Below are 12,731 nucleotides of genomic sequence, written 5' to 3' on the forward strand. Positions count from 1 at the left end.
GAATACATCTGGTGGTCAGTCTGGACACTCCTTCCTGCTGCATAGCACTGACCCACCATTTGTCGCAGAACAGGTATTTTTTCTGCCTTGATTTCCAAAGGTGTCCTGACAAAATCAGCTGATGTGATGTAGGTGAGTCGCTTGTTGGGATTTGTGTTTGAATCCATGTTTCCATCTCTGTTTCTTTCCTGTTCACTTCTGGAGGTCTCTGAGACTTTGTGTAAAGAGCTGGAACCAGAAGTGCAGGGTCTGGATGAATCGCTCCTGTCCTCTGCCATCACTTTTAGGATTAGAGCCAGTTGGATGTTAGGTTTAGTGCTTGGGTAGCAGATTGACATTTTTCAAGTCTGCATGAGGAAAGAACTGTCAGCTGAACAACAGTGAAAAGAGTAGAGACCCAGGGGTCTCTGAGAGTTTAGAGTCCTTTGGATTGCTCTCAGAGAAAATAAATGTTCTATTTGCCAATTGGTGTAAATTCAGCAGGAAGTCTACTTTGGTACTTTGGTATTTGTTGTTTGTGTATTGTCCCTAAAAATGCTAGTAGTAAACATTATTAGTGATTGAAGTCAAGTGCACATCATCATGTGATTGGTGGTCTGAGAGAGAAGGTCCAAAGACACTGCCCTTTTAGGGAACTCCAGTCTAGAGGCTATGCACACATTCACTCTTGTGTCCCAAATCTCTGTAGTGGCACGTTCTTTCTCTGCTCAGGTAGTTTTTCAGGGTCATCTCTGAGGAAAGAGTGACATAGGTGACATTTTTACACTATTGAAAAAAACACAATGAATGTATGCTGCAGATTTAAAGATAACATACATTGGACGGCTTTCCTAGGGGATCCTTCTGTTATCCTCAGATCTTGATGACAATTGGAGCAGGTTCTGAAGCTGGATGCTGTCACATGAGCCATCTCACTGCCCTGCACAGAATGTCCTCCGGAAGCTGTGTAGATCTTCTGAGCTTTCCCGAAATCGGAGATGACCTTTTTCACCACTGACACCAGGGCTGAGTTTGCAAGTTCTTAGGTTAGGAATCCTCTGGGCCAGGCACCTACAAGAAAAGGAACACTGTAGATCAGTGAGGAAACTGGCTGAGACTTCCAATCCATAGGTACAAGGTCTGTGGTCTTGGCAGATAATGGCAGGTTTACTTTATGAAATTCGGGGACTAAAGAGGCAGGTATAATGCTCATTGTCATTCAAGGTGACCTTCCCTAGGCCATTAGGGTTCATCTGGGGCATCAGAGGGCTGGGAATGATTTCTCATGGCAGCCCTGCACCTTTCAGGAATCAGGCTCTGGGAACAAAGGAGGAAAAGCATTTCCCACCAACATGTCTAAACATAGGCACTCTGCTTCCTGCACCTCATCTCACTTCTTCTTGTCTACATTAGACAGGATACATACTTGGTGAAAATGAGCTTCCACAAAAGATGATGTCCCAAAGAGCCTGCAGATAATAGGAAAGGGTGATCAATAAGACATCTAGAATTAACTTTGGGAACTCCATATGACCCACCTGTTCCAACCTGCTCATCGTGGCTGTGTCAAGAGGCCAGTGGGTGTACTTTAATCATTGTGTCAACAAATATGTTATGTCCAGGAGAGCATTTAAGGACTCTGCTTTGTGCTCTGTGAGGAGGACACCTGTGGACAGCTTTAGGATGAAGTGTGTGAAGTTCCTCCTACAAGTAGCTGGTAATAATGGATCCTGCCCTTGCTCCGTCCAAAAGGGAGGTGGTAAAGGATGGAAGGGATGGATGTGGGGGTCTGAAACTCAGATTACTTCTGTTCTCTCAGGTAAAAGGATAAACTTGCTTTAGTATCAGGGAAAGTCCTCATTATTCCAAAGGCAAATGTCAAAATTAACATCACAACTGTTCATACTAAGATTTGCCTTTGCAGAGTCTGTCTGGTAAGTCTGGACCCAATGATTCTCATAGGTTGAATCTCCTGGGTTTCACTGACCTGCCTACAGTACCCAAGTCTCCCTTTCACAGGCACTACATTCAGTAAAGTATATCACGAATGTTACTTGCCTTAGTAATCACCACTGATGTAGAGCAGGTATGATCACATAAAGAAGAGATCTGCCACTCTAGTCAGGTTTTCCTTGCAAGGCTGTGTGAATTCCCATTCTCCTGGTTCTTCAATCCAGTACAGAGTAAGCATCTTGCCAGTTGCAGTGATTGTTCTTCCATACAGGGGTAAGATGATGTTCACCCATTATACACAAACTGTTCCTTCATAACAGCGAGGGGCAGATGGGAAAGATGAGCTACTTGCCACAATATATATCACAATCACTCTGAATCCATGACTTCATTTTGTGTCCTCTTACCTTTGTTCCCCTGCATCATGAGATTAATGACCACGTTCCTTGGAGTTGAAAACGGTTGACATTGGCAACCTCATGGTTATCCGTCTGTGGATCAATGTCAAGAATAAAACACATCATAGATACTTCTCTAATACAACAGGATGAAAATCAGTGTTCTCAGTGCTGCCTTCAGCCAAGAAAACCACAGATAAGCCCTGGCATTCAGTCCCTTCTGAGTGGCCACTCTTCATTACATGGTTGATTCTGCATGGAGCATGTCCATGACAACACCAATGCAACCTTCAAAAGAGGATCCTAGCAGAATGCTTCTATTCTACAGTCACAAGTTTCTGTCTAGGTCTGACCCTCTGACCCCTGATGTGGGATATAACCAAAAAGTAGTTCCAAGACTGCAGACTAACTCATGGTTTCTATGTACTCCAGGAAAATCAAGCAATATTCACCTTGCAAACTGGAGCAACATTCCAGGATTTCTTCTATAGTGGTACACATTTCTTTCCTGCTTGCTGTCATCTTCCTGTTAGGGGACAAATATGGTTCTGACAAGCATTCCACAGTAAGGGCCCCTTCACCAACAGCTGGACTGAACCATCGTGCAGTTGGAGTGTCTCCCGTGAAAAGAGGGAAGTAGATAGAGGCTGTCTGCAAACACATCAAAAGAGAGGGGAGCAGGAGGAGGAGGGGATTCACCTCTGTCCAGTATGAAAAAACATCTCCCTTGGACATGACCTTGAAGGGAAAGACAGATGAATGAGTATTGATGTTGTAAATCATAGAAGACAAGCCCATTGGGGCTTCCAATTCAAGGGCATCTTTGGGGGGAATTGTGGCACAGGGCTGCACTCTTGAGAAGAATGCTATTGAAGGCCAGCCATTGGACATACCCTCTCCTCTCCTCCACCATCTTCTCCTTTCCTCTTCCCTCTTTTCTCCTAGTCTCTTCCCCCATTTCCTCCCCTCCCCTCTCCGCCCCTCTTTTCCACTCACATCTCCCTCTTTCCTCCCCTTGCCTCTCCCCCTCTCCTGGCATCTCCATCCTTCTCCTTCCCTCTCCTCTATTCACATCACCCCATTCTACACACCACTTTTCTCCTCCCCACCCCTCTCTTCTACTTCCTTGCCCTCCTATCTCCTCTACTTCCCTCTCTTCTTTTTACCTCCCCTCTCCTCCCACCCCTCCTTTCTCTTCTAATTTCCTCCCTTCTTGTCCCCTCTCCTCTCATACCTTTTCTTCCCATCTCCTCTCTTCTGCTCTCCTCTCCTCTCCTCTCCTCTCCTCCACTCACTGCTCCTCCAGTCTCTTCCCCTCTACTCTCCACTCATCTCCTCTCTTCTCTTCTACTCTCCTATACTCCACTCTCCTCCCTTCACCTCTCCTCTCCTCCATCCTCTCCCTCCTCCTCTCTCTTCCCCTCTGCTTTCCTTCCTTCTCCTCCCCTTTCCCCCTCCCCTCCCCTCTTCTCTCCTCCTCTCTCCCATAACACCTTCTGCCTCCTCCCCTCTCTTCTCTTCCTGTCCCCTCCCCCCTCTCCTGTCCTCCCCCTCCTATCTCCTGTCCCCCATCCCCTTTCTCTCCCCTTTCTCTCTCCTCTGCTCCCCTCTCTTTAATTCTTTTCCTCTCTCCTCTCCTCCCCTCCCCTCTACTCTGCTCTCCTCTCCTACCCTACCCTCCTCTTACCTCTTCTCTCCTCTCCTGTCCCCTCTTTTCTCCCAAATCTCTTTCTCTCCTGCCATCATCATGTATTTGTGTTTGCAACTTGGCTCTTCAGAATTGGGAACACAGCAGGTTCTGAATCTCTTTGTGTGTGTTTTGGATTTGGATGTAGCAGAGGATATAACTAACTTAATCTGATCTGTGTCCATGTATGTATGTGTGAAGCTTTGCCTTTAGAAGCAAAAAAGGCAAAAACTGTCAGATAGTATATCATCTTTTTTATGTGTTTCTGTGTGTAGTATGTTCTTTATCCAATAAGGATTGTTGGCACAGGAGACTCTTAACACATTAAAATATCCGTGTAAGACCACTAATGTGGATGGACATGCTGTCAGTTCCTGACATTTTCTCCTCTATAGGCAAAGCCTTATATACAGGGATAGATAGCAGATTCAGCTAGTTATAGCCTCCCCTATAGCCAAATCCACACACAGACAAATAGATTAAAGGCTGGCTGGGTCCCCAGTCCTGAATATCCAAATTAGACAAACACAAGCAGGAGAGAGAGATAGAGAGAGAGGCAGAGAGACAGAGACAGAGAGACAGAGAGAGACAGAGACACAGAGACAGAGAGAGAAAGACTGAGATAGAGACAGAGAAGAGGATTTTGGAACAAAAGACTCTGATAACAAGCTTGGCCTGATCTTGCTGTATGCTGACTGGTGTCAGGTGTGCGGAATGATCGCCCTGTGCTCATACTGAGCAGTGTGTGTTGGGAAGCATGGTGGTGTGCAGGAGGGATTTACAAATTAGTATTGTAGTAGTGCAGTTAGCAGAAGCTTACCGCTGACACAAACCTAGAATTGTATGTGGATTTTGCAAAGGAGAATGGAATATACATGAATTCTAGATGTCAGGCCCTGTTGGTCTATATCTCCTACACTGTTATATATCAAACCCGTTTATGTGCCTTCTCTGTATTCCGAGTCCTGAATGTGCCACTTGATGTCAGTTCCTGAACAACTCCTAACCATTCACCCTGCATTCACTGCTGCAAACTAAACTACCCTGTAATCCACAATGCATTGGAAGTGATCATGGACAATGCAGCACACTCTCTGACCAAGTGATTAGGGGGTGCAATTTCTGTCTAGTAGCACTAAGAAGTGACTTGTAGGTGGTGTGGAAGTGTGTTCTAGTTGAATTTGATATACAGTTTGTTTAGGGCTTCATGGTTTGGTTCCCGCAAGGCTTGATATGGAAGGGATTACATAGGGCTGTTCGAGGGGTGGTATCCGGCTGTTTCTAATACCACCCAATGCATTGAGATGGTGGCAGGCAGGCAATGTCAAGCAGTGTCAATTACTAGTAATGCTGTTTAGCACAGCAGATGGGAGGGGACATTTGTGAAGGATCTTTACTACTACTGGTGTGGGAGTTGTTGGTGGAAGGGACATCCTGGCCTGCCATAGTAATGTATATGGTAGAAAATATATGAGTGTACGGGTAACAAAAGTGTCAGGTAAGGGCTGATATCTAAATGGATATGTGGATTGTGGCTATGGATGTCCATCAAGGTCTGGCACCTAGCTGTTTTGAGATATGTGTGGAGTTTCCAGCACAGACTGATTCCTTGTATTCATTGTGGGGCAGCAAGAGTGTGTGTTCTGCATGGGTTGACATCTAGCATTGAGAGTGGAGCAGTGCTGGGGAGTGTGCAGCGATAGGCTCTCTGAGCAACAGCAGCAACACGGAGACTCATGAACTCAAACAAGTCTAACATCTGTGCTATCCTCAGCATCCCTCTTCTTCTGGGCTGAGGTGTTTGAGAGTCAAGAGTACAGTTGACTGTCAGAGAGGGAAATGAGCCCCCAGCTTTGGAGAGTCTTCATTCTGCTTCTTTACCGTATCTTCATGCAGTAACGCTGAGGGATACAGTCTCCCTCAGTCTGTATTTTCTTGGCTAATGTCATTAAAACTCGTGTGGCCAGAGTTCATCTTCTGTGTTGTGTCGTGTTTGCATCGGGGTCAACTGTAATAACTGAATTTGTAATGGTTTCTTATTTTTTGCCCTTGCATACTTGGAGACTTTTGTGGACAGATCATTTTCTCTGCCTTGATTTCCAATGGTGTCCCTGACAAAATCAGCTGATGTGATGTAGGTGGTCTCTTGCTGGGATTTGTGTTTGAATCCATGTTTCCATCTCTGTTTCTTCCATGTTCAATTCTGGGGATCTCTGAGACTTTGTGTGAAAGGCTGGAACCAGAATTGCAGGGTCTAGAGGAGTCAGTCCTGTCCTCTGACCCACTTTTAGGATTAGAGCCAGTTGGATGTTAGGTTTAGTGCTTGGGTAGCAGACTGACATTTTTCAAGTCTGCATGAGGAAAGAACTGTCAGCTGAACAACAGTGAAAAGAGTAGAGACCCAGGGGTCTCTGAGAGTTTAGAGTCCTTTGGATTGCTCTCAGAGAAAATAAATGTTCTATTTGCCAATTGGTGTAAATTCAGCAGGAAGTCTACTTTGGTACTGTGGTATTTGTTGTTTGTGTATTGTCTCTAGTCAATGCCAGTAGGAAACAGGATAAGTAACTGAAGTCAAGTGTACCATCGTCATGTGATTGGTGGCCTGAGGGAGCAGGTCCAAGGACACTGCCTTTTCAGGAACTCCAGTCTAGAGGCTATGCACACATTCACTCTCATGTTCCAGGCTCTGTAGTGGCATGTTCTTTCTCTGCTCAGGTAGTTTTTCAGGGTCATCTCTGAGGAAAGAGAGACATAAGTGACATTTTTACACTATCCAAAAACACACAACATGAATGTATGTGGGAGATTTAAAGATAACATCCATTGGACGGCTTTCCTAGGGGATCCTTCTGTTATCCTCAGATCTTGATGACAATTGGAGCAGGTTCTGAAGCTGGATGCTGTCACATGGGCCATCTTACTGCCCTGCTCAGAATGTCCTCCTGAAGCTGTGTAGAACTTCTGAGCTTTCCCGAACTCGGAGATGACCTTTTTCATCACTGACACCAGGGCTGAGTATTCAAGTCCTCAGGTTATGAATCCTCTGGGTCACAATTCAGGATGTGGCCAGGCACCTGTAAGAGATGGAATATTATAGATCAGTGAGGAAACTGGCTGAGAGTTCCACATTCATAGGTACAAGGTCTGTGGTCTTGGCAGATAATGGCAGGTTTACTTTATGAAATTCGGGGACTAAAGAGGCAGGTATAATGCTCATTGTTGTCCAAGATGACCTTCCTTAGGCCATTAGGGTTTCATCTGGGGCATCAGAGGGCTGGGAATGATTTCACATGGCAGCCCTGCAACTTTCAGGAATCAGGCTCTGGAAACAAAGGAGGAAAAGCATTTCCCACCAACATGTCTAAACATAGGCACTCTGCTTCTTGCACCTCATCTCACTTCCTCTTGTCTACGTTAGACAGGATACATACTTGGTGAAAATGAGCTTCCACAAAAGATGATGTCCCAAAGAACCTGCAGATAATAGGAAATGGTGATCTATTAGACATCTGTAGTTGACTTGGGGAACTCCATATGACCCACCTGTTCCAACCTGCTCATCGTGGCTATGTCAAGAGGCCAGTGGGTGTACTTTAATCATTGTGCCAACCAAATATGTTGTGTCCAGAAGAGCATCTAAGGACTCAGCCTTGTGCTCTGAGGAAGGACACCCGTGGACAACTTTGGGATGAAGTGTGTGGAGTTCCTCCTACAAGTAGCTGGTAATAATGGAACCTGCCCTTGCTCCGTCCAAAAGGGAGGTGGTAAATGAGGGAAGGGATGGATGTGGGGGTCTGAAACTCAGATGACTTCTGTTCTTTCAGGTCAAAGGATAAAGATAGCAACTTGCTTCAGTATCAGAGAAAGTCCTCGTTTGTCCAATAACAAATGTCAAAATTAACATCACAACTGTTCATACTGAGATTTGCCTTTGTAGAGTCTGTCCTGGTAGTCTGGAGCCCATGATTCTCATTGCTTGTATCTCCTGGATTTCACTGACCTGGGTACAGCACCCAAGTCTCCCTTTCCCAGGAACTGCATTCAGTAAAGTATATCACAAATGATATTTGCCTTAGTAATCACCCACTGTTGTAGAGCAGGTATGACCACATAAAGAAGAAGGTTTGCCACTCCAGTCTGGTTTTCCATGCAAGGCTGTGTGCACTCTCGTTCTCGTGGTTCTTCAACCCAGTACAGAGTAAGCATCTTGCCAGTTGTAGTGACTGTTCTTCCATACAGGGGTAAGATGATGTTCTCCCGTTATACACAAACTGTTCCTCCATAACAGCTAGGGGCAGATGGGAAAGATGAGCTACTTGCCACAATATATATCACAATCACTCTGAATCCATGAGTCCATTTTGTGTCCTCTTACCTTTGTTCCTCTGCATCATGAGATTAATGACCACGTTCCTTGGAGTTGAAAACGGTTGACATTGGCAGCCACATGCTTATCCTTCTGAGAATCAATGTGAAGAATAAAACACATCACAGATACCTCTCTAATTCAACAGGATGAAAATCAGTGTTCTTAGTGCTGCCTTCAACCATGAGACCCACAATAAGCCCTGGCATTCAGTCCCTTCTGAGTGGCCTCTCTAAATTACATGGTTGATTCTGCATGGAGCATGTCCATGACAACACCAATGCAACCTTCAAAAGAGGATCTCCTAGCAGAATACTTCTAATCAATAGTCACAAGTTTCTGTCTAGGTCTGACGCTCTGACCCCTGATGTGGGATATAACCAAAAAGTGGTTCCAAGACTGCAGACTAAGTCATGGTTTCTATGTACTCCAGGAAAATCAAGCAATATTCACCTTGCAAACTGGAGCAACATTCCAGGATTTCTTCTATAGTGGTACACATTTCCATCCTGCTTGCTGTCACTTTCCTGTTTGGAGACAAATATGGTTTTGACAAGCATACCACAGTAAGGGCCCCTTCACCAACAGCTGGACTGAACCAGCATGCAGTTGGAGTGTCTCCCGTGAAAAGAGGGAAGTATATACAGGCTGCCTGCAAACACATCAAAGGGGAGGGGAGTAGATGGAGGAGGGAATTCACCTCCGTCCAGTATGAAAAAACATCTCCCTTGGACATGACCTTGAAGGGAAAGACAGATGAATGAGTATTGATGTTGTAAATCATAGAAGACAAGCCCAATGGAGCTTCCAATTCAAGGGCATCTTTGGGGGGAATTGTGGCACAGGGCTGCACTCTTGAGAAGAATGCTATTGAAGGCCAGCCATTGGACATACCTCCTGTTAACAATGGTTTTCTGTGGAGAACCCAGTGGTAGATGAAGGCTTACCATCTCCTGTGTTGTATCTCTGTTGGAGTACAGGACACTCTGTTATCTGGACTTCCATCATGGCTCCTACTTTGGTTATCTCAGTCTCACCAAGAAAACTGCTAACTGAATGTCTCATCCTATACAGTGACTCAATATGTAAAATGATAATGACATATGGAAGGCACAGTCTTAAGAACTTTAAAATATGTATTTCAGAGTCTTGACTCTTATATCCTTCTAGATCATCTGTTTTCCGTTGGCTCTTCTTAAACTCTTTCCCGGTCTTTTTAGTTTTCTTCCCTCAAAGCCTTTGATGTTCTATAATTCTTTCTTCCTTTATCCAACACTACTTCTGGCTGCCTCTCCAGCCTCTACTTCTCAATCACTACTGTCTACTTTAGCTTAAACAATTCGTGTTAAAGGTGGTGGTGGTAGTGGTGCTTTGAAGAGTTACTTTTGAAATAAAATTTCCTAATTTACCTACCCTAACTATTACTTGATGGTCGCAAAGGACATTAGAAAATATATCGATTAATACACACTGACGTGCATCTTGGGCACCCCATTTAGCTGTGTGTGTGCACCTGCAATGCTCTCTCCTTCCAGTGGTGCCTCTTCCTTCTGAGAAACATGGCTTTTTCGTGAGAGTGGCAGACAGCAGCACAGAAATCTCACACCATTCCCAATTCTCTTCTTAACCCTCTTCCAGCCTTTGGACAGACTGCTGGCAGAGGCTGGACTTACATCTTTGGGAAGGACACCATTTAAGTTGTTCTTGGATGTTGCCTGAAGGGATGATCTATGAGTTCCAAAGGTTTCAATGGTGCTCATACTCTGAGGTGTCTCCCTGTCCTTGCTTACAGAGGGTGTACTCTGAGAATCTAAGCTATTCTTTGGGGTGCTCACTCCCTGGGGTGCCTCACATGACAAATACTGTGCAGAAGAAATGCACTCAGAGAATTGGCATCTTGAGGACCACTTGTTGCAAACCATGCTACCTACTGTCAAACTTCTGCTCAGGAGAGGAGTAACCTCAGGAGCACACGTGGGTACTGGGTGGGGAGGGTTGTCCTCCTTCAGCAGGCAGCATAAGGTTGCAGGCATGCTCAGGCTTCTCCTCCCCTGCTTGCTTGAACACTTCTCATCATGCCCCTGATGTTCAGCCAGCAGGGCAAAGGTATGAAGGGCAGGCTCACTCATTCTCCTCTTAGGAAGAAGGGGCTTGAGAGCATCTGTTGATGATACAGTGACACAGGCGTGCAAAGGCTTAGTGGCAGATTTAATGTGGTCCTGGGTATACTCATGGTTTAAAATTAGGTATGTGGCCATGATGTTATTGAATTTTTTCTCATGTAGACAATCACTAATATCCATGGGGTGGTAGCCCAAACGCCACATGGCCAGCACAACGCTGGGATTTGGTTTGTTACATAATGTCTCTGAGGATGATGGGAGTTTCCAAAATTCTTCCCTGTCTCTGATCCACTGGTGGTGTCTAATGTCACAAATTGTGGGCCTCTGCTCAGGGTTCACAGTGAACAAGTGCACAATGAGATGCACAAGCAAACGATTTTGAGAGAGTGTGTAAGGAATGTGGTACGTGGGATTCAGCATCTTCTCCTTCATGTCTGTATAGGTATTTGCTTTGAATGGGAAATTCCCTGTCAACATTACATACAAAACCACTGCCATGCTCCAGATGTCAACTGCCTTTGCATCATACTCTGTGTCATCAAATAGCTCTGGAGCACAATATTCAATTGTGCCACAGAATCCCTTGCACATCTGCCCAGAGGTTACTCTGACTGCCAGGCCAAAGTCACACAGTTTGATGTTTCCCTTGCCATCAAGCAGGATGTTATCTAGCTTGATGTCCCTGTGGGCGATGTTATTATCGTGGCAGTAATGCACTGCACACACAATCTGGCAGAAGATGTGTTGGGCCTGTTTCTGCTTAAGAGGGCCACCCTCCTCAATGAGCGTGACTAGATCGCCATGAGCAGCAAACTCCAACACCATATAGATGTGGTCTTTGCTGTCGATGATGTGGAAGAGCTTTATTATGTACGGGTGGTCCAGCTCTTTCATGATGTTGAGTTCTTTCCTAATTTTACCATTACTCTCCTGATCATTCGCAAGGATTTTAACTGCGACATTAATATTTGTGAGGAGGTGGCAAGCCAGCTTCACCTCAGCAAAGGCCCCTTTGCCAAGGTTATTGAGTATGACATAATGATCTGTAATGATCTCTTCTTCATAGGTGCTGGCATTCAGGTCCAGCTGCATGGTCTCCTCCTCACTGTTCTCACTAGAAAGGTTCTTGTTAATTTCCATTCCAACGCCAACTGAGAAAATAAGATTAAAAACAATGAGAAGTAAATCAAGGGGTAAAGTTTTTAGCTTTCTGTTTCTTCATGGACAATTGTGACATATGCGTACCACCTTACGGTGAACTTCTGAGTCACGGAAAATAAGAAAAAGCCAAACTGTAAAGAAATCCTGGAAAATGTACCAAAGAAGAGAAGTAAATCTAAGGAAATAGACCAGCGTGAACATTGCAATAATAAACGGAACATTGCAATAATAAATGCTTGATTATTGAAAAAAACAAGCAAAACAGATACAACCTTACCAAAAGTGATCAAAGAGGAGAAACTTCAGTTTAAATCTATAGTCAAGCTTTGGTCTTGTTACAGTAAATATGGCTACTTGTAACAAATCCTTTGTAAGACTTTTTTTTGGCAACTAACAAGGCATTTTATTTTGGCATGGAGATTATATCCTATTTATCCTGTAAACATATCTGAAAGTAAAATGAATTTAAAGTTCTATGCGAATGGAACCATTTTTGAATCTGTCTTTTGGAGAAATTTTGAATATTTCTTCACTGCTAAGTTCTCAATAACAAACAATGGAAATCATGGAATCACAAAAACTTTGAAAAAACTCTTAGTATAAGTACATAGTACAGATAGCAAAGGAGAATCAGCATTCCTGCAGAAATAAAAACATCAGAGAGAATACATAGAATTATGATGCACAATTTTCAGATGCTGTCCTGTGCTCAAGAAAAGGAATGTCATTTCTATTCTAAGAAATTACAGCCGGGCGGTGGTGGCGCACGCCTTTAATCCCAGCACTCGGGAGGCAGAGGCAGGCGGATCTCTGTGAGTTCGAGACCAGCCTGGTCTAGAGAGCTAGTTCCAGGACAGGCTCCAAAGCCACAGAGAAACCCTGTCTCGAAAAAACCAAAAAAAAAAAAAAAAAAAAAAAAAAAAAAACATTTTACATTACTAGATTCTAATGTAATCCTTTAGCAGACTATACCATCCAATTCACCTGTTTTTCCTGTCCCCAAATTGTATATTTTACTCTGAGATAGGTTGGTTAATATAGTGATATCACTCTTGTCAACACCA

General features: G+C 44.3%; 1 protein-coding gene across 1 annotated transcript; it reads right to left on the reverse strand.

Moving 5' to 3' along the window:
- Positions 1 to 911: 911 nt before the first annotated feature.
- On the reverse strand, positions 912 to 11,646 carry LOC130886543 (sperm motility kinase X-like). Its single transcript, XM_057788454.1, has 3 exons — positions 10,057 to 11,646; positions 2,783 to 2,856; positions 912 to 1,050 (listed from the first exon to the last, which is right to left on the reverse strand). Exons 1-3 carry the CDS (start codon positions 11,644 to 11,646, stop codon positions 912 to 914), a joined length of 1,803 nt encoding a protein of 600 aa, XP_057644437.1.
- Between the last annotated feature and the right edge of the window lie 1,085 nt (positions 11,647 to 12,731).

Source organism: Chionomys nivalis, chromosome 14, assembly GCF_950005125.1.
Source record: "Chionomys nivalis chromosome 14, mChiNiv1.1, whole genome shotgun sequence".
In the NCBI taxonomy this organism is placed as follows: domain Eukaryota; kingdom Metazoa; phylum Chordata; class Mammalia; order Rodentia; family Cricetidae; genus Chionomys; species Chionomys nivalis.

Bases quoted from the DNA above. Each gene is read 5' to 3' on its own strand.
- LOC130886543 (XM_057788454.1), bottom strand. From the start codon at position 11,646: ATGGAAATTAACAAGAACCTTTCTAGTGAGAACAGTGAGGAGGAGACC. The intron at 2,857-10,056 runs GTAAGTCCAGCC...GTCCCCTAACAG, and splicing joins ATGGTGTCCTTCCCAAAGAT to GAAGATGACAGCAAGCAGGA. The intron at 1,051-2,782 runs GTGAATATTGCT...CTTTTCTTGTAG, and splicing joins ATGTTGCTCCAGTTTGCAAG to GTGCCTGGCCCAGAGGATTC.